The following is a 24,879-nucleotide window of genomic DNA, read 5'->3' as shown; positions in this document are numbered from 1 at the left end:
AAATTGAAATTTTACTAAAACTTCACTGTGCCTCATAATCCAATAATGGTCTCCTCTTTCATTTGGTGAGATGGTACAGGTCTCTCATGCGCAATCTCCTTGGCTGCAGGCAGAGAATAAATCTAAGTGGACTACTGTGTATTCCTTATGGTCTTTATTGAATGGCTTAATCAATCTTAAGCTGTAGGACCTACATATGAAAAGTTCTATTCCACTTCTTTTTTGATTCTTCTAAAAAGAGATAGATTCTCATCTGCCTGTATTTTAAGCCATATCTGATGCACTAGATCAGCGATTTTCAACCTTGCTCATCTCATCGCACATGTAAACTAATTGCTAAAATTCTGCAGCACACCAAAAAAATCTATTTTTGTTGATATGAAAAAAATAGGTATAATTTTGATTCATTCACACCAGACGGCTACTGTTGTGTTGGCAGTTGTCATTTTTTTTCAGTTGACCGTAGATAAAAGAGGCCAGTTACCCTAAATTGGTATTGCATGTTTTAAAAATTCTTGTGGCCCACTGGTAGAAAAGCGAACTAGATTAATAGTCAAGATAATTTCTTTTTTCACTTCCTTCAACATTCCAGTCTAGATGGAGTGGCTCTTCTCTGTGCGGGTAACTCTCCAGATGTCTGCGTGCGGGGCTGGCTCACTCCTCTGAAAAGTTGCCCTGATCATTCTCAGTTAAGGTAGCTAATCTCTCTCCACACTCCTCCGCTGCCACCCCGTCACTCTGCCCCATCTCCTACTTAATTTTCATTATTTTTCTTACTCTCTAAAATGATCTTAATCGTGTATTATTTTTCTAACCTTATTAAACTGTAAGCTCCAGGAGCGAAGGTAACCACGACAGCTTTGAGAGCTGTAGCACCAAGCTGTAGCACCATTCTGTGTCTAGAATCCCACTCGGAACCTAGTAAACACTCTACAAACATTTGTGGAATGAATGAACAAATAATAAGGAATGATGTGCTTTATTTACCTTCTTCCCCATTAAACACTGCCCAAGTGGACCTACTAACATTTCCGCGAATTAGGTGGAGGGTGCTCAGCCTCACCATTGGGCAGTGAGGGCAGTTTTAGCTGTTGCTCCCGGCAACTACTGTTTTCCACCAGCCGTGTCACCACCCCGTCTGGCCCCGCCCCTCACAGCACAGTTCGCGGACCGTCGAGCTTCCGCCCACTGATAAAAACTGTACTTGCCCTTTAAGCGGCGGGACTTCTGGTCAACGTCCGCCACGGCTGCCGGAAGAGGAAGTTTCGCCTCCAAACGCTCTCTCGCTGGTCCGAATTCGGTGGCGCCACGTCCGCCGGTCTCCGCCTTCTGCACGGCGACCTGGGCTGCTTCCGCCTCGACACCTTCCACTGACGGAGACGGCCGCGTCTTGAGGGGCTGGGACCGGGAGTCGGGCGGCTGTGTGCGTCCTGGCCAGCTAAGAGGTGAAGATGTCGGACATCGGGGAATGGTTCAGGAGCATCCCAACCATCACACGCTATTGGTTTGCCGCCACCGTCGCGGTGCCTTTGGTCGGTAAACTCGGTCTCATCAGCCCGGCCTACTTCGTCCTCTGGCCCGAAGCCTTTCTCTACCGATTCCAGGTACTGACCAGCGACCGGGGAGAAGTGACTACAGGTTCCAGGCGGGCCCGCGGCGGCGGAGCATAGACCGGCAGGTTGCGAGCGCGCTGTGCCTCGTGGGATTTGTAGTGCGACCGCTCCAGCGGTTTAGGGCGGGGACCTGTGGTCCGGGGGCGGGGTGGTGGCAAAGGGGTCTGGAGCGATGGGCTGGATGTCTCAGGGGGTGGAGGCTTCTGTTTGGTCCGGCGAGGGGACTGATTTGGTCCTTATGTTAAGATTGTGCTGCATCTCGCTCTCTGCAGTCAGAGAAGGAGGCAGTGGGGAGGGAGGTCTGTGAGAGTTGGCGGACTGTTGGACGCGGGTCACAGCACCGTGGGTCTACCCGGAGCAGGTGCCCTCTGACCTTTCTCTGCCACGTGGGTGGCCTGTGACTGTCAACTTACCCAACATCCAGCTGAGTTCCTTTTAAGTTAATGAGGTTTTTTTCCCCCTGTAGGAGTGATTCGAGGTCAGAGGTGCGAAGAGTGAGTTTATTTATCTTCTTTTCCGTGCCCTGAAGACTTCGTTAGTATCTGGCATGTAGAGTTTGAATATGCGAAGGAAGGAGGAGTAAAGGGTTAATTACTCCGGAAATGGAAGGCCTTGTTATTCTTTTTAAGCACGAGGGAAACAGTCCAGTATAACATTACTGGCAAGAGAATATTAGTTTCCCGGAGATTGTCTTCATTCACTGGAGTCTGTGACTTAAATCTTTAATCAGTGGCAGGACAGATACTAAGATCTGACATGAATTTCAAGACGTTCCTTGGCCTGTGGATAGTATTCTCTTGTTGCCCCCGCTTTACCGACTATTTATTAATGTCGTCTGCTGTTTCCTCATCTTCATGACCTTTGGATGTTGTCATGAGCCCCGAGGACCAGGTAAAGGATCTCTTCTCTACACTCTCCCCATCTGTAGGTGATCTCATTTGGCTTCATGGCTTTAAGTACTTTTTATAGACTGAAGACTCTCAAATACAAATGTACCTGTGTGATCTGTCCCCTGATTTCCAGAGTTGTCCATACAGCCATCTATTTGAAATGATCACTTGGGTGACCGATAGGTATCTCAAATCTAGTGTGTCCCAAACTGAGAGCCCTTTCTCCCTTTGCCCTAGAAGTAAATCGAAACACCATTACTGCAGGAGCTCAAGCTCACAGCCACAAAGTCGTCCTTGATTTCCCTTCCTCCTAGGCGCCTCAGACTGTCAGCAGATTCTGTGTACTTCAGGTATATAACCAGAATCCGGTCCCTTTTCATTCTCTACTGCAAGCCATTACCCTTCCAGCCTGTTCCTTGCAATCTTTTCTGTAGACAGCGGGGGCGAACCTTCTGAAACATAAATCAGGTCCTGTCAGTCCTTTGCCCAGAACCCTGCAGTGTCTTCTCAACTTGATGAGTGAAATTAAGGCCTTTTTGTGGCCAGCACTGTCCCTACTGCCATGACCTCATCTCCTACTGCTGTCCACCTTGTACATTTGGCTCTACAATGGAGTCCTAGGTGTTCCTAGACAGTTACCTGGATCTGTCCTTGGATCTCTGCACATGTTTCTCTGCTTGAGAGAGAACCATGGCTTACCTCCTTACCGCCTTCAGGTCTTTGCCTAAATACCACCTTGTTTGGAAAGCCCTTATTGACCGCGCAGCATAAAATAGAGCCCCTCCTTTACGTTGTCTCACTTACCCTTAATATTTTTTGCAACATACCACCACTTGGTATTTGTTAGTCCACTTCCCACCAGAAAATAAGGCCTCATTAGAGCCAGATCTTTGACTTGTTTATCAGTGTCTTTGTTACCTAGAATAGTGCCTGACACATAGCAGGCACTTGTATATTGGTTTGAGTACATTATAGTTATTGGGCACTGGAGGTACGGTAGTAAATAAGACAGAAAAAGTTTCAGCTCCCATGAAGAACATGAGAGAGGCATGTGCTAGAGAATGACTTAAGGGGCGGATCATTTGACAGAGTGCTCCAGAAGACTCAAGATTTCTGAACTGAAATCTGAATGATAGGGGTCAGCTTTGGGAGGATATGGCTCTGGGGACAGTCTTCCAGGAAGAAGGAATAATGGTAAGCTTAGAAACAGGCAGTAGAAACAGGAAAAAGATTGGATGAGTAGAAGGTCAGCTGTAGGCATAAGGATTGGAGGTGAGGACCGAGATGGCCAGGGGTGAGTGCAATAAAGTGAGGGTGCAGAGGTGTGATTGGGCTAGATCATAGGGCTTTGTGGTTTTGAGGATGCCAGGAAGGCTGTGGAACCTTTAGAGAAAAGACTGACAAGATTACCTTGACTACTCTGTGGGAGAGACTTGCTGCGTGGTGTGGGGAGAGGGAGGGATCAAGTTAGGAGGGAAGAGAGACCGTGTTTGGGACTCGGAAGCTGTGAAGATAGAAGTGGGTAGGTTTGGGAGTTGGAGTGGGCTGCTGAATGGGTGTGAAGGGTGCGTGGGTGAAGGAAGCAGGACTCAGAAATGACCCTGTTTTCACAGTGGGTGGCGGAGCCCTGCGCTGAGATGGGAGGTGTTTAGGGAGCCTTAGGTTTGGAAATGGGGGAAGCTATGGGTGAGAGTTATGCTTTGAATTACTTGAAAAGACTAAAGTACTCTGCCCTCTGCGACTACAGATCTGTGTAAGGTCAGATTTTCTTCCTGTGTTTCAACCGAAACAACATGTCACAACAGGTGGAATGGAGAAGATGTGAGAATCTGGCTGTCTTCTGTGAAGGCAGACACTAAGGACAGTTATAAAAGTGTCACTAATTTTACTTTTTGGAAAACTAGTTTTCATTAAAAAATCTATTAATGTTTAGTGGATTTATTATTGTCATCTTAAATAAAAACTTAATGCTTTTCCTTAGTGGTAAAAAAAAGTTATGTTTTGTTTATGTAAGACCTAGAGGTGCTTTTTAGGCACCCAGGTAGGGAGAGAAGTTAAGTAGGCAGTTGGCTGTTAGAATATGAATGGTTTGCAGCCAGAATTGCGTACTGTTTCTACTTCGGTTGCTTTGGCAAGTACTTAGTGACCGAGCGAACATGGGGCACCTCACGCCTGGTGGCCTGTGGGTGCCTCGAATGCTGGAGGAGCAGTGGGTGTGAATCATTTTGTGGGAAAACCTGGTCAAAACTGGCGTAGACCCTCCTTGCAAAATATTGCTCGCTTGTCTAGTCAGTTAGTAAAATAAAACTTTTCTAACAGCCCACAGGTAAATAATGTTAAAAGTGGTGAACGGATTAGAAAGAGTTGTCATTTGTGTCACACTTTCCATGATTTCCCCATCTTCCTTGCCTTGCTTCTTGGGAGATTATTATCCCGACCCTGGGCAGGCAGGAGGCAGGACAGTGCACCGCCCCCCAGGTGTGGAAGGACCTATCTTTATACCTTCTTTCTGCGGCTGTGACTCCTACCCGTTGTGGGCAAGTTTAGCTCTTTCAGATCCTGCTAGAGGCACTTGTTTGCAAATGAAGCTGTTGGAGGAAAGATTGCATCTGAGAGGCTGAGGTGTGAGGCCAAACAGCATGTGGTGTGCTTCCTGCCGCTGGCTCATCTTTGCTTCGGAAGCTGGGTCTTCAACAGCTGAAATAAAGCTGGGGCGATTGATTTAGATTTGTGGGTTTATGTTGCAAGTGACAAACGTTTTTCCCCCATCTGTGTCCTCTGAGTACTTGTTGGTTTGGAACTCCAAAGTTTAAAGTGTTACTTCCTTCCTTTGGATAGGTGGAAACACGTGGGCGTGTTGTCCACTGTTCTTAGTGCCTCACACTTGACACTCATTAACAAACAGTTCCCTGTGGGAGGTGTCTTCATGTTGGTCCCTGATTCACTAGAGGAGAGGTGGCGATTTCCCGCTGCTCTCGTGGTTCCTGAGATTAAGTCTCCTGTGGCTTCCTCCTTGGCGGTGGTTTGTTTCTCTGGACAGAATAACGGCAGCCCCTTCCACCTGAGTTGTGCTTCCCCGTATGTTAATGCCCCCACAGACACCCCGGTATCAGTGTTACCCTAGTTCACAGACAGCTGCCTTTTTGGTTTCTGCTTCCCTAAGTGGAAGATCTTACCTCTCATTTGACTCCTTTGCAAAATACCTACCAAAACACATAGGTAAGCATTTAACCTTGTTGAGAGTGATTTCTTCCCAGTCAGTGATCGCAAATTGTTTTTCCTTTTCCGTAAGCGGAAGGACTATGGGATTTCAAGTAGTTGACTCGTGGTTTTGGGGCCTGGCGTAACTCCTCACTGGTCGTGTACCCTTAAAGGGCAAGCCATTTACCCTTGCTGAGCCTCAGTTTCTTAGTTATTGAATACATGTGTATAATAAGCACCCAGATCAAGAAACAACATTATTTTTAAATGGGTATAATTTACTACCATATTAACTCTGGTCTGATGGTTCACTCTGTTGTAACTCCATTGATTATAAGACATTCCATCAATGTAATACAGCTTTGGAGGGGGAGGAACGTAAAATTTACATTTAATGAATATATTGATAGTAAGATACATCCTGATTTTAGAAACACAAAAATGGTATATTCAAATTGAGGAAATATATTACCTACTACATTCCTCTATTATATAAAAAAGATAGAAAAATATTTGTAAAACCCCAGCAAATAGTCTGGTAAATAATTTATTCAGAAATAATGCCATTTTTATTTAATAGCCAGCAATAATTCCTGTTACTACTGCCTTCTCTTTGTGAGCAGTAAGAGTCTAATTTTTATTTGTAATTGAAGTTGAAATGGAACTGCTGGATTATTATCTTTTTTTTTTGCCCCTGTAAAAGTAACCTGACTTGAAATGGGAAGATATGAACTCTCAAGTTGTTTCTTAAATTGTTTCCAAGAATAATAACACACAGCATCAGCCAGACCTGTGATTAGGCTGGTGCATATATTTGCCAAGCTTTTGCTTATGTTACTACACTTAACCTGTGACAGCGAGCCTTGAGAGTGCACTGGGGAAGAGAGACATGTACACACATAACCAAGAGGAGGATAACTTGGCCCGTAGGCTGAGCGGAGAAACAGCCCCAAGGTTTGGGTTAGCACTTGGCTGGCTTGTGTCTTGGTATGCGGTACCGCTCGCAAATCTTCCCTCAGCAGTCCTGTGTACGTGAGTCTGTGGACTGTAGAGGAGGTTGCCCCTTAGAACATAGCTTTGTTTTTGAACTTTCTGTTGTGTTACGGTGTACGAGCAGGAAAGCAGATGTGTTGCATATTTATAGCTTGTTAAATTTTCAAGAACCGAAAATATGTATTTAACCAGCACCCAGATTAACAAACAGAACATTACCAACACCCCAAAATGTGCCTGCTGCTCCCTTCTGGCCACCACCTCCTCCAGGGGTGACTGCTCTCTTGACTTTTAATAATGTAGGTTGTTTTTGCCATTTTTTAATGTGGTATAAGTACAGTTATACGGTATGTATTCTTTTTTTTAAAGATTTTATTTATTTATCTCTAGAGGGGAAGGGAAGGAGAGAAGGAGAGAAATATCAATGTATGATTGCCTCCTGTGAGTCCCCTGCTGGGAACTGGCATGCAACCCAGACATGTGCCCTGACTGGGAATCGAACCGCCATCGTGTGGTTCGCAGGCCCATGCTCAATCCACTGAGCTACACCAGCCAGGGCTACAGTATGTATTCTTTTGTGCCTACTCTGTTTTCTGCTCCAAGCTTACACCTTTATTTTTCTTGCAGTGCAGTGGTTATAACTGCCAGGACGATGTTCAATAGAAGGAAGGTAGCAAACTTCCTTGCTCTATTTCCAGCCTCAGGATTTGAAATCTGTCCCTGATTTTATTTATTTACTCATTGAGGTAAAGTTGGTCTATAACATTATGTAAGTTTCAGGTGTGCAATATTAAGATTTGGCACGTGCATATAGCACAGTAACTATCCTCTTGTCAGTCCCTTTGAGAGTTGCCTATGTGTCTGCTCGTGGCTGGAGATGGCTCATCCCCATGTTGTTCCATGTGGGACTAGACCGCCATTTATTTACCCATTCTACTGGCATTGGGTCTCTTGGGTAGTTTCTGGCTTTGGCTAGAATGAATAGTGTTGCTGGGAACATTCTGGTACATGTCTTGGTGAACGTAGGTGTGCATTTCTTTTGAGTAGAATTGATGTCTTCTAGTAGCTCTTTCAGAGTCTTCAACTGAGATGGAGTGCCTTTCATTTGTTTTTCTTGCATACCTAGCGTGTCTCCCCCAGAAAGTCAGTTTGCTAATACCAGCATTTGGCACACCGGTGCTTTTCTTTCTTGCTTGGTGACCCATGCAGGTTTTAACTCCAAGTCAACCAATCCTTATTGTTTCAGAAAAATCTTTCTTTTTGATAGTTAATAAAAGAAAAGCCTGCTCTAGGTTCTGGATGGCATGTGTGATTATTTCAGTAGCAGATTGTTTGGGAGACTTTAGTTCAAGGATTGTTGAACTAAACATTCTCTCCAGAAGTTGTTGGACTAAACTAAAGAACAGTGTCTTCTGTTTTTTGAAAGTCTTCGTGCCAGTGAACATCTGGGCTTCTTGCCCTTGTTAAGTGAGGAACTGTGGGTGGATTACCTAATGAGGGACCAGCTTTCCTCGTGACGAAGCTGGGCGACTATGGTTCTGGCCTTGGCATCACCCTGGGGTTAAAATGAGATGCCCTCTGAAGCTTCTGGCGTACCAGCCACGCAGACCTCTGTCTGCGAGTCCCGGGCTCTTTGTGCTGCACCTGGCTGCCTCTACAGGAATCCGTGAAGGCTTTCCAGGGTTGAACACATCCCTCCCTGACCCCATCCCTGAAGATAGAGGAAAGGAGGGTTACCCTCCATGAGACTTCAGAAATACTGTATTACATTGTGTCCTTCTGAAGAGACAAACTCTCTCCTTGTCTTTTCAAATTATAGTTTTAAAGTAATACAAAAATAATAACACTCTTAGATCAATGAAAGCTAGTATAACGCAAGGGTAAGCTTAATGAATAGGGAACAGAAGTGAGGTGTTTTGACAGACACTGATTTCCAAAGAACAGGTGCACGCAGTGGCTAAAAATAGTGCGTGTTGTCAGTGTTAGTGAAAAAATGTAGTCAGAAAAAACGGAGGGTTTTTTTTTCCCTAAAATTGGGCCTCTAATAACTTACAGGACTGGGGGGTAGTTTAAAATGTGCATTTGTAAAATCCAGGTCGGTGTGCAACTCTCAAAATATCGTACTAGTCATACAGCTGTACAGAAACGTGTTTTCTACAAAGCACCTTTTAAATGTACTTTCCCACTTCCAACCTTTTACACAATCCGTGAGACAAGGACAATGCGAGTCATAGGGCGGATGGCAGTGGGCATCTTAAGGCCCCATGGCTACTTAAGAGCCAAGGCCAGGGCTGCTTGCTTCTGGTCTTTGTTTGCAAGGTTTGTCGTGGGCAGGAAAAATCCGGATTATGGAAGTGCATCTGAAAGTACAAGTGCAGGACTGAAAATGTCCACTAAGTGTCATTTGCCTCGTGATAGTGATGTCGCTTGTGAGAGGCATTGTAACAGTGGGGTTTGGTGCCATCACCTCTGGAGTCAGGCTGAAACAGAACTCCGGCTCTGCCACTTACCTACTAGACATCCCTTAACCTTTTCTCATCCTGTTTCCTCTTCTGTGACATCCACCTCCTGAATCAGTGCAGGAACAGAGTGGCATACTAGTAAAAAAAAACATTCGTCAGAGTAGGGCAAATATTAGCATATCCTCCCCTTTTGCAGGTGGTGATTGAGACTCGGCAGTGAGCTCTTGTAAGCCGAGACTTTAATCTAGGCTCTACTGTTTTCTGTGATAAAATTATGAATAAACCAAAATGAACGCTAATTTCTTTTTCTGGTTTAATACACAGTTCTTGCCAAGTTGCTGTTTGGGTATGTGAAGTGCATTTCCTTCCACAGGGAGTTAAGCTCTGAGGGGTCTACTACTGGGAAAATTTGTCTTGCCAGCTCTGTGTCTGGCCCGGCCCCGCCCATCACCGCTGTCCTCTGTTCCAGCCACACCCAAATTGTTGGCCACAACCCCCCTGTATTTATTGTGCTCTTGCCATCCTTTGGGGCTTTGTACTCATTTTTCCAGGACCACACTTCCCAGCCCTCACGCCCACTCTTGCTTCTTTGGGCAGCTGCCCCACTGCCGAGGACTCCTTGAGCCATGGCTGTGTCTTGTGTGCCGTGCAGTGAGACACGTAGCACTCAAGCCAAAAGCCAGCATTATGCTGGCATTTCCAAACGTCTGGGAAAGCCAACTACTCCCACCACTATTATTTACCATGCTCTGGAGGTGCTCACCAGTGAGTTAGACAAGTGTGGAATTAGATGCTCAGTTTTATTTACAGATAGGGTTCTATCCTTGGAAAGCCCAAGAAGCCCAGAGGATAAGATAATTCAGCTTTGGTGGTGGGCATGAGAAGAGGTGGAAAGCAGCAGCTCGATGGAAGCTGTAAATGCCGTGAAGGACTCCTTCCTGGCTGGTGCCGCAGCAGTGTCCCATTGATACCGTAAAGATGTTGGTTCTGGTTCATTTAGAAAAATAAAATACTGAGATTAGCCAAGAAAATTGTGACAAATGTAGAAGAAAAACAAGAAGGGGAATTATTTAATTATGTAACTACCAAGTATGAAAACATCATATAACTAGAAATTAAAATAGGTGGGTATTGGTGTAGCAATTCAGTTCTAAACAGAATGATCTAAAAATAGACCTTAACGTGAAAAGGAATAACTATGTGATAAAGGTACTTTTTCAGATACATGGAGAAAAGATGGGTTACTCTGTGAATAGGATTGGGAGAACTGAGTGACCACTGAGAAAATAAGTTGGATCTCTTCCTTACTCCTTAGGTAAACCACGGGTGTGCTAAAAAGAAACTGTGAGCTCTTATCTTCTTGGAGTGGAGAAGTATCTTGTAAGCGTGATACATTTGCCTACGTTAAGTTAGCTGTTACATGGCAAAGTATTATAAAAGCATAAGCTAATGACAGTCCAGAAAATATTTGCTACAGTGGGAAAGGGAAATTTCCATAATATATAAAAATACACAAATCTAGCAGAAAAATGAAGAAAGGAAATGATAAGTTTTAAAAACATGATTGGTGAATATGAAATACACTAACTGGTGAGGGTGTTGAGAGAAGACAAGCATTAATCTACATTTTAGGAAGAAGTATAAATTGGCTAAACGTTTTTGTAGGCATTTGGCAAAATCTACCAAAGTTAAATGCAGGTGTCTGATCTAGCAGAATAACTCCCAGGAATTTATCTTATGTGTATATGTACAAAGGATGTTCAAGAATATTCATTGTGGCATTGTAACGGTTTAAGTGAAGTTTAGATATCCACACAAGAGGAATACTATGATGGCAATAAACGTATTTTTCAAGGGACTGAAACAAGTATAGAACGGTGTGATATTAAGTAGGGAGAAAGGGAGGGGGTGGGTAATAGTAACACATACTATTATTTCTTGAAAGTAGTACAAGAAACTGATCCGTTGTTGCTGGGAAGGGAACTGGGCGACCAAGGACCAGTTCTACACTTTTCAGTGTAGAACTTCCTATTATTAATTTTTTTTTGGGGGAGGGTTGTACTGTAGAGTCAAGTGTCTATGTTGCCTAAAAAGCATAGTGATTTCGGGGGGTCCTTATTTTACTTCACCTTTTGAGTATGACAATTTTTGACAAGATTTGTCACCCAAGTAGTGTTATGATTTTTCTGAGTAGAGATAATGCTGTCCTGTTGGAAATTGTCTGTGTAATTTGTGTTTGGGAGGCTGACCCGTGTGCTTGATTATAGCAAAGACTAACCATATACTTCTTCAGGATTGATTTTTTTCCACTGGCTTAGAAATATTCGTCGCTTACTTTATGCTGTGGTTTTACTCCAGTTAATCTGTATCCTGATGTGACTGTAACTGGTATGAACTTCCTTTCAGTTGTTTTCTTGAATGATATCGGTGGTGTCCCCTTACTAGTTCTCATCATTGGAGGGAATGTTTTGCAAGAGTTAATTTTGTGTAGTTGAAAGAAAAAAAACTTAAGCAGGCTTAGAGAAACTAACGGCCGTGTTTATTTTGATCTGGACAGATTTGGAGACCAGTCACTGCCGCCTTTTTCTTCCCTGTGGGCCCAGGAACGGGATTTCTGTATTTGGTCAATTTGTATTTCTTGTATCAGTATTCTACGCGGCTTGAAACAGGTATGTTACCCAACGTTGTTCGAAGCATTGTTTCTGTTTAATTTGCTGATCCGTGTTTTCTCGGAGGGGTTTTGGGAGCAGTTAGCACGTATAAGGAAATGGCGTTATGACCGCGAGCACTCTTCCAGGCACTTCGGATGTTTGGTTTCCAGCCCTCACGGCATCACCGTGAGGTGTAGGTGGCAGTGCCCCTATTTCGTAGATGGAGAAGCCCCAGCAGACCAGGGGTTGCAGGCCTTGCCCACGTCCTCAGTGGCTGTGCTGCTTGCCTTTCACTGAGTGTGACGTCTCACTCATCTCTGTCACACAGCAGTCCTTGTCCTTTAGTGCGCAGTCAGGTGGAAGTGTACAGATCTCCTAGACTGAGGCTGAAAAACCCTACCTTGTGCCGTTAAAAACCTGGACTTATTCTCTGTAATTGAGTCATTGAACATTAAAATATACTTGTATAGTCAGGGTTCAGTAATATGATAGTTTATCAGATATGATTTCCTCTGCGATGTTACGGATCAGCTTTCTTATAAAAAGCTCTTCTTACAAGGTTTCTTACTGATTGTTATTTATTTCCTACAATATCTCGCCGGCTGTACTGAGTTGCTTATCCTGAAGCAGTAAATTGATACTGCTGCGGCAAAATGCGAACATAATGATTTTGAAAAGGCTGGTTGATTTCAGACATTGTAAACCTGCTGGCCTTAGCTCATGATGGAGAGCTGTGAACCACCCTTACGCCTGTCAATTTGCCCATTGCAGATCAGCCTCCGAACTGCAGGGAACTAGAAGAATGGGCATTTATGTGTCAAATATAATCTCTCCTTAACCTGGCATTCGCTACTAGGTGCTTTTTAAAGACAGAAGCCATTCCATTAATACAGAGTGTCAGGCCATAGACTGTTACTCCTGGGAGGGACCTAGCCCGTTGTCTTAGTTTGACAGGGGAAAGGAAAGTGAGCTCTGCTGGGGTGAGATGCACACAGGACTCTTAGCGCCGTAGCAAGGGTTCCATCCTGAAATCCACCAGAATAGATGGTTTTCGTGCTCCCTTATCCCACTGGGACCGGAGACGATGCCAACTTGCTCAGTATTCTACCCTGTGATGTCATTTAATTGAGGATTAAGTTGTTGGAGTAATGCTTTGTTTGGTTTGGGCTTTAATGTTAGTAATAAACTCTAGATTAAGTGTAGATGACCCATGACGAGTTCTTAAAATTTTTATTATGGAAAAATTTCAAATACTTATAAAAGTAGAGAGAAAGGTTAATTTTCTCTTGAGTAAAAATTATGTAACACGAACCTCACTATTTCAGCCATTTGCGAGTGTGTAATTCTGGGTATTTTTTATGAACAGAATCATGTAATCCATGGTCTTTGAAACTGGGACTGCCTGCTTTTACTCACTGTGGCGTTTTCAAGGTTCTGTGTAGCTTATGTTAGCACTTCTTTATGTTGCCAAGTACGATTCCGTTGTATGGAATCACCACTTTATGTTTCTATTTGACTCTCAGTTTTGGGCACTTATGTATGGGTAATGCTGCTGTGGACTTTTGTATAGAGAGGAACTTCAAGGTCTTTCCATTTAAATGAGATTTTGTAGACAAGGAGACACTGGTCTGGAGAGGTGGGGACATGTCCCACAGGTCACACGGGGGTGAGAGAGAGCACATCTGGGGCTGGAGCCGGGTCTCCAGTCCCTGGTCCCTGTCCCACCACACGGCCTCCGGATAATGCCCGACAGAAGGTTTGCCACGCACACGTGCTCCTGCCTGGCTGAATTCAGTAGACAGCAATGTTGGCTTATTTATATTTTTTATTTTAACCGAGGACTGCAATTCGAGGCCAGTTAATTTGTAAAGTCCCAGTTGCAAGCTTACCAAATAATAAGGTACTGTAGCTTATGTGATTACAGTATTTTAAATATTCAATTTAAAGAATCCTTAGAAATCACAAAGCCAAAACCACATCAAAAAGAAGCAAAACTGTCATTAAAATTCGGAAGCATTTGTTAGAATTTCAGCTCCGATTCCTCAGAGGGATCCCCTACCATTAAGCATCCTTAACCCTGTGGCTGAAGTGTGCCTTCTGGGTAGCAGGGAAGAGAGAAAGGAAAAAGGACAGACATCTGCTGGAAGTCGGTTGTTGTTTTTTTAGATCGATGTTTTTGTCTGCCTTTCTGACACTTGTCAGGGCTGTTTCAGTTGGAAGGGAGCACAGGTAATGCCTGAGCTTGAGGTACCTCACAGCCACAGGTTCCCTTTCTCAGCCTCTTCCCCAGTCATCCAGCCCAAGGCACGAAGACTGTCCCTTGGTAGGGAGAGCTGGGCTCGTGGTGACTTTTGTGCCCAGTGATGAGACAGAGCCTGGCATACAGTGCAGTGTGACGAGAACACTAAACCAGTTATTAGACTGCACTCTGCTGCGAATAAGCCCCGTGACTTTGCTCATGTGACTTTATTTCCTCGTCTGTAACAAGGAGGTCTGGTCTTTGCGGTCTTCTACCCAGATGTAGTATGAAGGTTAAGAGTCAGAGGCTCTGGAGAGTTTTGGCTGGTCCCCCTCCCTGCCCCCGCAGTTTTCCCTTGCTGGGTTGGAGGTTCCTGGATGGTGGGGACGGACGGAGTCTTTTGTCAGCCCAGTGCTGGACTAAGTGTGTGTGGGGGGAGACAGACAGACAGACAGAGAGTGTGTGTGTTTGGGGGGGGAGTAATAACAGGGAAGAGCTCCCGGCATCCTTCTGCTGCAGGAGCCACGGTGGTCGGCCAGACAGACAGNTCCCTGCCCCCGCAGTTTTCCCTTGCTGGGTTGGAGGTTCCTGGATGGTGGGGACGGACGGAGTCTTTTGTCAGCCCAGTGCTGGACTAAGTGTGTGTGGGGGGAGACAGACAGACAGACAGAGAGTGTGTGTGTTTGGGGGGGGAGTAATAACAGGGAGGAGCTCCCGGCATCCTTCTGCTGCAGGAGCCACGGTGGTCGGCAGACAGACAGGGCCCCTCCCCTGGTAGAGCTCACAGACGAACGGAGGGAGGAGGGACAGACGAACGGAGGGAGGAGGGCTGACCGTGCAATGACCGTGCAATCCCAGACGTGTCCTTGGGTCATGACGAGGGCCACTCGGGGAAGGCCGGCGGGCCGTGGTGGCATCTCAGGACTGTGGGCCTTGCTCAGCCGTCGGCATCAGAGCACACTGCTCCCTGGGGTCAGCCCGGAGGGCACAGGTGAGGCTTCCTAGGTGGCTGCAGGCGGGGCTCTATGGGGACACGGACTTAGACATTTTAAAAATGCACCCTTATTTGAGAGGAGTGATTTCACAGTATTCTCATTTGGTTTCCTCTACAGTTCTTTAAGTATTTCTCTACATAGAGGTGATTCTTTTGTTCTGAAATTCTGAACTGTGACGTCTATTTGGCTTATTTCCGTTCCAGGTGCTTTCGACGGGAGGCCAGCGGACTACTTATTCATGCTCCTCTTTAACTGGGTCTGCATCGTGGTATCCTTCAGCCGGTTATTTTGGGCCGCGGAGAAACCAGGGTTTTTTTTTCCCCCTAGGTTGGGAAAACAGCATTCTGTACGGCACTTCAAATGACAGCATTTGCACCTTCGTTTACCACAGTTGATAACGAAGGGTTTTGAAGGCTGTGGTCAGTCATGCAGCCCCTGAGCGGTGCATTCTCCTGCCATCGCCTCTCGGATTTTCCCACATTTGGTCGAGTTTTATTACTCTTCCCTCTTCTTGTTCCCGCTGCTCTGTGTGCTCACGTGTGACAGCTTGTTTACTGCAGCACAAAGAGGTTCCAGGCCTCAGACAGCTTTTGAAATCTGTGGTCCTGAACAGAAAATTGATTTACCACCAGCATCCTTTTCTGACTTCATAGCTGGCCTTATCTTGGGGGTCCTAAGCAGTAAAGCGGTCCCTCTGTAAGGACTCGGCCCCAGGAAAGGACAGAACCCGTGTCTGCGCTGGGTTTCAACCACGGTTGTCAGCGGCCCTTCAGCCGTGGCCCTTCACAGATGGTGAGAGCCGCAGAAGGGACTTGGTGGCTCAGGTCCTTGCTTTGGGGCTTAGCTTCCACTGACACATGGCCAAGAGCCAGAAAATGTGGCACTTTGGATTCCTTTCTCCTCCTTTAAGGGAAGAAAAAAAATGTTTTGGACTTGAGCCATGCTGTGGATCTCTGACCCTTCGAGTCGTCATTTGTTTCAGAGGGCACAGGCATCTCCTTGTTCTGGCTGAAGGGGAGAGGCTGAGATGCAGAGGCAGGGCCAGGCAGGAGGACACAGGTGACCGCACTGAGTATGTGCCGAAGCAGGCACTCTGCCCTCTCCTTGTCGTCGTAGGGCCTGACAAAATATTCATAATGAAGATTAGTAGATGCCTTTGTGCGCTGGGATGTTTTAAGTTGCCTGGACTGTAGAGCAGGGTGTCCCTTCAGAGCACTGGTAGGACACGAACTTGCGCTGGTGCAGAACGCCTTGTTTCTGTCTGATCTTTAACTGACAAACCAAGATTACTGGCTTGGCGATGGACATGCAGGTGAGTTGGGACTGTCTGTTTGCCCTTTTGTGTGTTTCATATATATAATTAAAGGCCTTAGAAGTTTAAATTGCATTAACTGCGGGGTTAATTATGTGGTGTTTTGAAATGATAGAATTATAGGTGTTTTATTTTGAAGACCTTACATGAGTTAGCAAAACCATTACTTTTCTTACTCATTTCTGGTTCCTTCCTCATGTTTGAAGTTGAGAATGGTGGTTATTCACTACTTTCTGTGCATGTATGTGGATATACACTTTTTAAAAATTGAGAATATACAGTAAGTAAAGCTTTATGCCTGCTTTTTTCAAATAACAGAGCTTGACCCTGATATTTATGAACCTATCTAAAATAGCATAATTGTATTATATTTTTATAGGATTTTGTAGCATATACAGTGTATGATTTATTAGAAGCGTCAGCTTAGAACTCTAATGAGTTGAGTTTCCTTTTGCTTTCTGAATGGCTGTGTGAGGATTGGTTTGGAGAGGAGAGGCCAAAAGAAAAAAAAAAAGCGGTGGATTCCTACAGAGCCTCGGTGTGAGGGTCGTGGGAGCCTTGCCTTCACGTGTCGACCTCTTTTGCAGTTGCTGATGATCCCTCTGATCATGTCAGTGCTTTATGTCTGGGCCCAGCTGAACAGAGAGATGATTGTGTCGTTTTGGTTCGGAACACGATTTAAGGTATTTTAATCTAGTTGGGAAAATTTTCATTTGTCTGTGGAAATGCCTCTTCAGCCCACAGGTGTACTTTCTGACTCGTCCAGAAGAGGTCAGTGCAGAGCAGTATACCACCGGCAAGCCCCTGCTCTCCTGTGTTTCCTCAGCCAACCCAGAGGCCTTTGCTGAGGATCACTGCTCACTGCCTCTTTACCTCTCTGCCTCGGGGCCCTCAGCCCGTGTCCCTGAGTGATCTCCTGTGGGTGTGTGTGGTGGAGAGAAGGAGGGAGAGATACTCCTGTGAAACCCTCCCTTTTAAAATCCATTCTTATCACTCCCTGTTATACATACGTGTTACACTTTAGCCAAAACATTGTGCTGGGTTCTTTTGTGTGCGCTTCTTTCCTGCCTTCTCTCACAATTTCCCACCGGTAGCACTTTTTCAATATTCTTCATGCAAATCCTACTCATTCTTAATTTGAGTTGGAACAGAACATAGATTTCCCGAATCACCTGCCTGGAATTAGTCATGCTTTTTGGCATCTGCAATATTTGTGTTCCTTTTGCAGTACTTCTCACATTCTACCTTCAAGTTATTTATGTGTACCCCTTTGCTTACCAGTTTGTAAAGTTCCTTATAACTCCCTGAACTCTTCAAATGATGTCTTGAGCCTGTAAGGTGCTCAGCTATTCAATTCATCTTCAGAGCTGTCTTATCTGGGAGAGAATTAGTTTAAGGTATCAGTGTGTAAAGAGATAAAAATTCAAGTAATTTTGTGGAATGTATAAAAGGGGAACCTAAAAAGGTGGGATATTTTAATTTACTGGTAGCAGTGTGCTGGTTGGAGTCTTAATGTGATTCTATTATGGACCATTTTTTAAATTATTATTTTAAATTTATTTATTTTTAGAGAGGGGGAAGGGAGGGAGAAAGAGAGGGAGAGAAACACCAATGTGTGGTTGCCTCTCACAAGCCCCCTACTGAGACCTGGCTCGCAACCCAGGCATGTGCCCTGGCTGGGAATCGAACCAGCGACCCTTTGGTTTGCAGGTGGACACTCAGTCCACTGAGCCACACCAGCTAGGTCTGGACCCGATTTTTAATAACGTAGGACACTCACCTACTTTCTGGAGCTCTTTGTTACTATTAATTCAGCAGGACGTGTTGCATTTGAAACTGTCAGCACAGACCTCTCTGTGTCTCTAGCTACTGATGTGTGAAGAGGTATAATTTTAGATAGGGAGTTGTAAGTATAGGAGGAATCACACTGTAGTGATCTGAGAAATTTCTGGCATGACTTCCCAAAGGATTTACAAAGCCTCTGTCAGTACATCCTTACCCCTGCCTTCCCCTCTAGAGGTACCCCTTTTGGAGTGGCACTCAGGTGTGTGTCGTTCTTTTCCAGGCCTGTTACTTACCGTGGGTTATCCTCGGATTCAACTATATCATCGGAGGCTCGTAAGTAACTTCAGATTATTTATTTTTTGAGAGGCAGCACACATTTATTTGAATTCAAAAGAAAAAAGCTGTTTGGGAAGCACTGATTCAGGCAGAAACCCAAAGAGTGTGCCCTGTTTGACTTATTTAATTGGAAACTAAGCCTTGGATGGCTTCCAGTCTTACTTATTTTCTTTCTCTAATTTTTATAAAATGCTAAAGAATCTCAACATTGAGGCATCGAAACATTATACTTGCAAAATTTCATTTTCTTGTAACTGATTAAATTGCAGGCTGGTGATACATTTTAGCATTGAATGATTTTTTTTTTTTTTTGGTTGTTAGCTCTTTATTATAATAGAATTCCATGTATGTATTTTTGAGTAAATATTCATTTCTGGATTCCTTCCAGACAAAGCACGCATAGATCTAATTTGTATCTGAACTGACTCCTGTAAGCACTGTGCATACAATAAATGTGTCATTTAGCCTCAAGGCCTTGGAAACTGCTCACCAGTCATAGAAATACAGACTCTCAGATGGGAAGTTGTGTAAGTGGTTGGATAGGACAGAAGTTTTGACCACCAGGGTAAATTTCTAGTCTGGAATTAGCGTGAAGGAAAGCCCTGAATGCATCCAATCAGGATTCTAAGAGGGGGTTACCAACATGCAACTATTTTGAAAACCCTCCATTTCTTACACTACACAGTATTTTTAATGTTGAAAGGATTTTAATGGTACTAACTCTTAGTACGTCTGGTCCTAACTTCTGCTGTATATTGCCGGGGAGAAATGAGTGCATCAGGCAAGCAGACTGTAGAGCAGAGCCCGTTCTGAGCTTGGTGAGCCACCTGCCACCCGGAAGGGCAGCGTCTGCGCATGTTGGTTTGTCCCTGGCAGGAATCGCGTTGCAGTGAAGACGAGGAAGGATGTGTAATAGGAAGAGTGGATGTAAAAAACCTTGGAGTGGCCTCTGTGTAAGCCATGGGAAAACAAAAGAAGGCCACTGCTTATTTTAGGGTTACAAGGGGATGGTCACCTTTCTGAGTGATCTCCCTAAAGTGATGTCTTACTTGAGGACACAGGAGGTGAGCAGGTGAGCTCCCTGGCGCCAGAAGGGGGAGCGAGCCTTCGGGGCCCTCCTTGCTCCCATGCTCCTCCCCTGCTGGCCTGCATCCCTTGCCTGTGTGTCGTAAATACATTATTCGTGTCTGGAAGCATTCAAAAGTTTGCAGCTTCCCCAACTCTTCAGGCAGGCAGTAGCAAAAACAGTATTTTGAGGTTGGGCTGGGGCTCGAAAGAGGTGTCAGAGGGGCAGCTAGCTGGCCTTGAGGGGCCCCGGCGGCCTTGGTCCAGCAGGATGGTTCCCTTCTCCCTCGGGACACATTTGCCGCTCAGGCCACAGAGGGCGCATCGCGGAGCTGCCACCGAGCTGCAGGGGCCAGGAACGGGCCGCCGTGACGGACCTGTCCTCGCTCTTAGTTAACACGCGCTGCCCCTCCACTGCCTGAATGTCTGTGAACTGATTTGGTTCTGTTTGCAGGGTGATCAATGAGCTCATCGGAAATCTGGTCGGACATCTCTATTTCTTCCTCATGTTCAGATACCCAATGGACTTGGGAGGAAGAAATTTTCTGTCCACACCTCAGTTTCTGTAAGTGTCTGTTTTCCTTCTCCCACTGAACAATCACGTCATGGCCCGTGTTCTCATGTATGCTGAAGGAAAACTCCACGAGGGGTAGGGTGTACTTCTCCCTCCTAAGAGACGGGGGCCATCCAACGAGTTGCTCTGGCCACAGAGTCTCAGGAAGCTAGGGATGGAAGCCCCACAGAACCTGTCCAGGGCCTCTGAGGCCCGACTCAGGCATCACAGGGAGGTGAGGGGGTAGGACACCTGCGTGCAGCCCAGTGTGCGTGGCAGTGAGCCAGGACAGCAGGGATGTCAGAGTCACCCCAGAGTTTGGGTGAGGACGGTTAACAGGGATAAGTTAGCTTGTTGGTCAGCCATGGAAGACACTTTTCTGTGAGAGATCAGACTGTTTGTGGGACTTTTCAAAGTTAAAGTGGGACTTGAGGTCCATATAGTCCTCTGCTTTTAGGGTTTACTCAAGGGAGGCGACTGAGGGCAAAGCTTTGGTTCTGAGACAGACTTGGGTTGGAACCCCACTCCCCTCCTTGAGCAGTTTTGATGTTGGGAAGCTTACCTGCTAAAGCCTCCAAGCTTCCATTTATCAGCCAGTGGGTTGGGGGCGGCCCCAGCTCACTGGGTCGCAGGCGGTCAGGCACGTTGTTGGGGGCGCGGTGGTGGGTACTCAGCAAACACAAGCCCTCAGCCCGCTCCTGCGCTTGGGGCTGGGTGTGGGGGAGTGGCCAGCCAGCAGCGATGCTGACCTGCAGCAGCATGTGAAGGGTAGTGTGACCATTCTGTCCCTGAAGCAGAAGGCTGTGGGAGCAGGGACCAGGGACATCACCGTCTGGGTGTCACAGCCTGCCTGGCAGTCGCACTTACTGGGCCCGTATCTCCAGCTGGGGACGTGCAGTAATAGCTTGCATTCAATAGCCTAAAAACACACCGTACCCTTTCACATCTCGCTTGTTTTAATGTTTTGCAGTTTGTCATTCTTTCAAGCGGTCCACGAGGGCAGTGAAACTTGCGTAGGCCTCCCACCCCCGAACCCTCACCCCCCTTTCTAGGTTAGGGATAGGTTTTTGAAATAACTTTATTATGAAATATAATACACATACAGAGAAATACACTGTTGATTTTTTTTTCCTTTAGGAGCATAAAAAGAAACCTGTTTCTCTTCTGAGTCTCGAGTTGCCTCCAGGCTAAAAAAACAAATGACCAATCTGCTTTCTAATTGTCAGAGGGCACACAGTGACAGCAGGCTTGTGTTTTTGATCTAGTCAGATGGCAGGTGCACCAGTTTAAACAAAAAGAAAGCTCGGTGCTTTGGGGAGCAGCCCGCAGTTATTATATTTCACGTGGCCGTATTCTGCCTTAACGGCTTGGAGATATTTCTCAGTCGTGGGCATCACAGTATAGGAGATCCTAGTGGCAAAACCAGCCGCACGCTGGAGCCTGCCTGCCTTTTGAGCTCTCTCTGTTGGTGGAAGCCCTTCTGTTACATTTTGCATAAAGATCAGATGACAAAATGTAGTTCCTTGCAAAAACAGTAACTGCTTTGAAATTACCATAAATTTTTGTTGATTATGTATAATTGGGTGTCTTTTTATACTAATTACTTGCATTTAATTTCACTCTCTGTTTAAGCAGTGGAGATGGCTTCCATATTGTCTTACAGTAAGAGCCAAAGCAAGGCAGCCCCGGCACTGCCTTTTAAGTGTTGTGCGTCCCGGCGTTCTCCAGAGGCCGGGGGCACAGAGCATGCTGGGTATTTTGGGAGACGGTGCTTGGAAATGCATTTTGACTTAGAGCTGGAGCGGTGTGTGTCCGAAGGGGAAGATGTGAGCTAGCGGATTCTCAGATGCGTTGTTATTCCGCATGGTACCTAGAAAAGTAGACAGATCCTCTTCCCTGCTCTGCGAAGCCATTTTCCTGTTTAAAGGGGAGGGGCCTGGAGGCGCAGGGGCCATGTACGCCTGTGCTGATGGCTGTCACTCGAGCCCTGGTCAGTTTAGAAGAGTTTTACTCAGCCTTGCCTCAGTTTCCCTCTTTCTGACGTGGAATAAATTTAAACGTAGTCTCAGTTTACCAGGGAGGGAAATGGTTGGAAAAACCAAGAACCCAGACTTGGATTTCCGTTTTCTTAGCTGTTCAGTGACTCTTAAACTATGAAACTGTAAGGTGGGAGACCAGCAAGTCTTCCCCTCAACTTGCCCACCATCTGTGAGATGGAAGGAATGTAGTTGGAGGGCTGATCATGAATAAACTTCAAAAACACACCCAGAACTCCAGGACATAAAGCCGCCTTCTCCAGTCGCCCAATGGACGCTGCAGAGCCCAGACGCTTGCGTGGGGAGACGCCGTGGGGGCCGGAACACGCCGCTGCCCACTGTCAAAGGACAGTGGCTTTATTTAGTGTCCTTTGGTCCATGGGTAGATGTATGAAAATACTGTACATATAGGTGGGGTTTTTTTTTCTGGTGGACACACTTGTGGGAATATTTTTCACATTCTGCATGAATTACTTTCGTAATCAGAAAAAGGGTTGAGTGTGTGAATTTAGCTGAAAACTTAATAAATTTAAGACACCTGAAAAGTGAGTGCTTTCTGTGGTCAGGGAGTTGAGCTAAGTTCTGAGAAGGCAAGTTACCAGGACATTGTCCCCCATCTTCCGTGGGCCATAGGCTAATATGACTCAGTGTGACAGACTGGGGACACGGGAAAGGGAGATGTGCTGATGGTCTGCACACTACACAGCAGTGACCCTGTTGTCTTCTGTCCCTTTGTCCCCTGCTCTGCTCCAGGTACCGCTGGCTCCCCAGCAGGAGAGGAGGGGTATCGGGATTCGGTGTGCCCCCTGCTAGCATGAGGCGAGCTGCTGATCAGAACGGTGGAGGCGGCAGACACCACTGGGGACAGGGTTTTCGGCTTGGGGACCAGTGAAGGAGTGGCCTCTGGCCTGCCCACCAGCCACTCTGCTCGATGAATTCCCCCCCAGTGCTGGGTGTGCATAACACCTGATTTCCAGCAGACACTGGTGGACCCGACCCACACCGAATGTAGTCTTTCAGTACAAGACAACACTTTCTAAATGCTGAAGGAAAATATAAGTGTTCCCCACGTTTCCTGATTCTCATTCAAGTCCTTACTGCTATGAAGAACAAATGTCAACTGTGCAGATTTCAGAAATGACTGTTTTGGGGCGTCTCCTCTTCCTTTTCTATCCGAATAATGGTTTGGGTAGGTGGTTGTCTGCCTTCACCAGCCTGGGTGTCTGGGGTTGGGCCAGCAGATCTTTGTGGGGGGCACTCTTACCTCTTTCTTGCACACAACCCTCCCTCCTACTTTTTTCTGACCTCCAGACTTGCACTGTGAGGAGGTCGCCCATAAACTGGCTCTGCCTTTGACAAGCTCTCGTATTTATTGACTTTTGCCAAGGCTTGGCCACAAAAAACTTGTTCACGTCTTTCCTCCCTTGGGTGGCAGAACTGTACTGATAGGGGAGAAGGCCTGGAACAGCAGACGAAGGGCTTTTTCTCGGCTTTGACCGTCGCTGTGACCTGGTGTCAGTTGCACCCACTTGCCGCCTCTTCAGAAGCTTTTATTTCAGAAAGCACCACCAGGTCAGCAAGGGCCGCAGATGGGTATCAATAAGGTGGGAAGGTGGTTGCTAGGCATTTTTTGTCCTGAGTTAAGTGATCACAGCTCTAGTGGAGTCGCATCTTACCCAGGTTTAAACTGGTGGGCATAGTCCCTTTGCATCCCACGTGTAAGGCATACTTGGCTGGGTGTGTACGCAGAATGTAGCTGGATTGTACTGTGCTGGGAAGTTCCAAATCGCATCTGCCACGGGGAGGTGCTGTCTTTGAAAGGCCCCTGGGTGTTGATTCCATTTCATTCTCATTCTGGATATGTGTTTATTGAGTAGAGTGGCAGGGAGAACCTTATACCCTGTTTAAATTGTTGTGTTTTGCCCCCCCTTTAATTGCCAAATACTTAACTGTGAGGAGGGCACAGCTCCTCCATATAAAGATCATATTTTAAGAGCTCAGACAAGCATCTCTAGGTGAGTTGTGTAATTTTGGGTCGTGATGGCTTTAGAATCATTGTGTTTGAGAGGATCGCTTTGAGTCATGAATGTACATTAGACCAGCGTAAATACCCCCGACTCCTGTCTTACAGGTGGGCTGTCCCATGAGATCCAGGCTTGTTGCGGAATTACAGTTTCTCGTTGGATGTTTTTATTCCAAAGGCAAACTGCTAGGAGCAGTTGTGTGGCTGCTGCACTTAGTCAGCTGAAAAGGCTTCGAACCTTTTGATCAAGTTCCTTTCCAGGAACGTTGCGCACTTAACAGGGTGGCTGCTCTCTGCCCCACTCCTCGTGAGGTGCGTTATCCCAAGAAGTGGGGGTGTGAACACAGCTCCTCCTTTTTAATAAAGTTTGTGCGTACTTCTCCGTATTTAATTTATATGGCAAAGTAGGAGGTGGGAAGACCCCGAACCCTACCTGTCATACGTTCTGTTGTCGACCTGTGGCCACAATAAAATGTACCTGTACGTTTCCCTGGTCTGTGCCTGTGCGCTCATTGTGCAGGAGGGACCCCCTCGTCGGAAACCGCGTGGTGAGTGAGCTGGGGCCTCTTCCGTGCCCTCCTAGCAACGCAGCTGCCCGAGCACAGGTTTTTCTGCAGGTCGTTACAGAATCCCTCAGTTCAAGGCGAAATGTCCGCTACATTCTTCCTCTTAAACATACTTAGGAAACTGGTTATTTTATTAATCTTGTCTGGATTACCTATCTC

The 24,879-nt window shown here is 46.0% G+C and overlaps 1 protein-coding gene across 1 annotated transcript; it reads left to right on the top strand.

The window, feature by feature from the left end:
* Window positions 1-1,244: 1,244 nt before the first annotated feature.
* Window positions 1,245-24,642, top strand: DERL1 (derlin 1). Its single transcript, XM_037048470.1, has 8 exons — window positions 1,245-1,604; window positions 11,717-11,828; window positions 15,248-15,312; window positions 16,330-16,356; window positions 16,944-17,039; window positions 18,422-18,474; window positions 19,997-20,107; window positions 22,885-24,642. Exons 1-8 carry the CDS (start codon window positions 1,452-1,454, stop codon window positions 23,021-23,023), a joined length of 756 nt encoding a protein of 251 aa, XP_036904365.1. The 5' UTR covers window positions 1,245-1,451; the 3' UTR covers window positions 23,024-24,642.
* Window positions 24,643-24,879: the final 237 nt, after the last annotated feature.

Source organism: Sturnira hondurensis, unplaced genomic scaffold (genome assembly GCF_014824575.4).
Source record: "Sturnira hondurensis isolate 20B ecotype Veracruz unplaced genomic scaffold, ASM1482457v3 Scaffold0006413, whole genome shotgun sequence".
NCBI lineage: Eukaryota > Metazoa > Chordata > Mammalia > Chiroptera > Phyllostomidae > Sturnira > Sturnira hondurensis.
The sequence above is the reverse complement of the archived record's forward strand: the minus strand, read 5'-3'. Positions and strand labels throughout refer to the sequence as shown.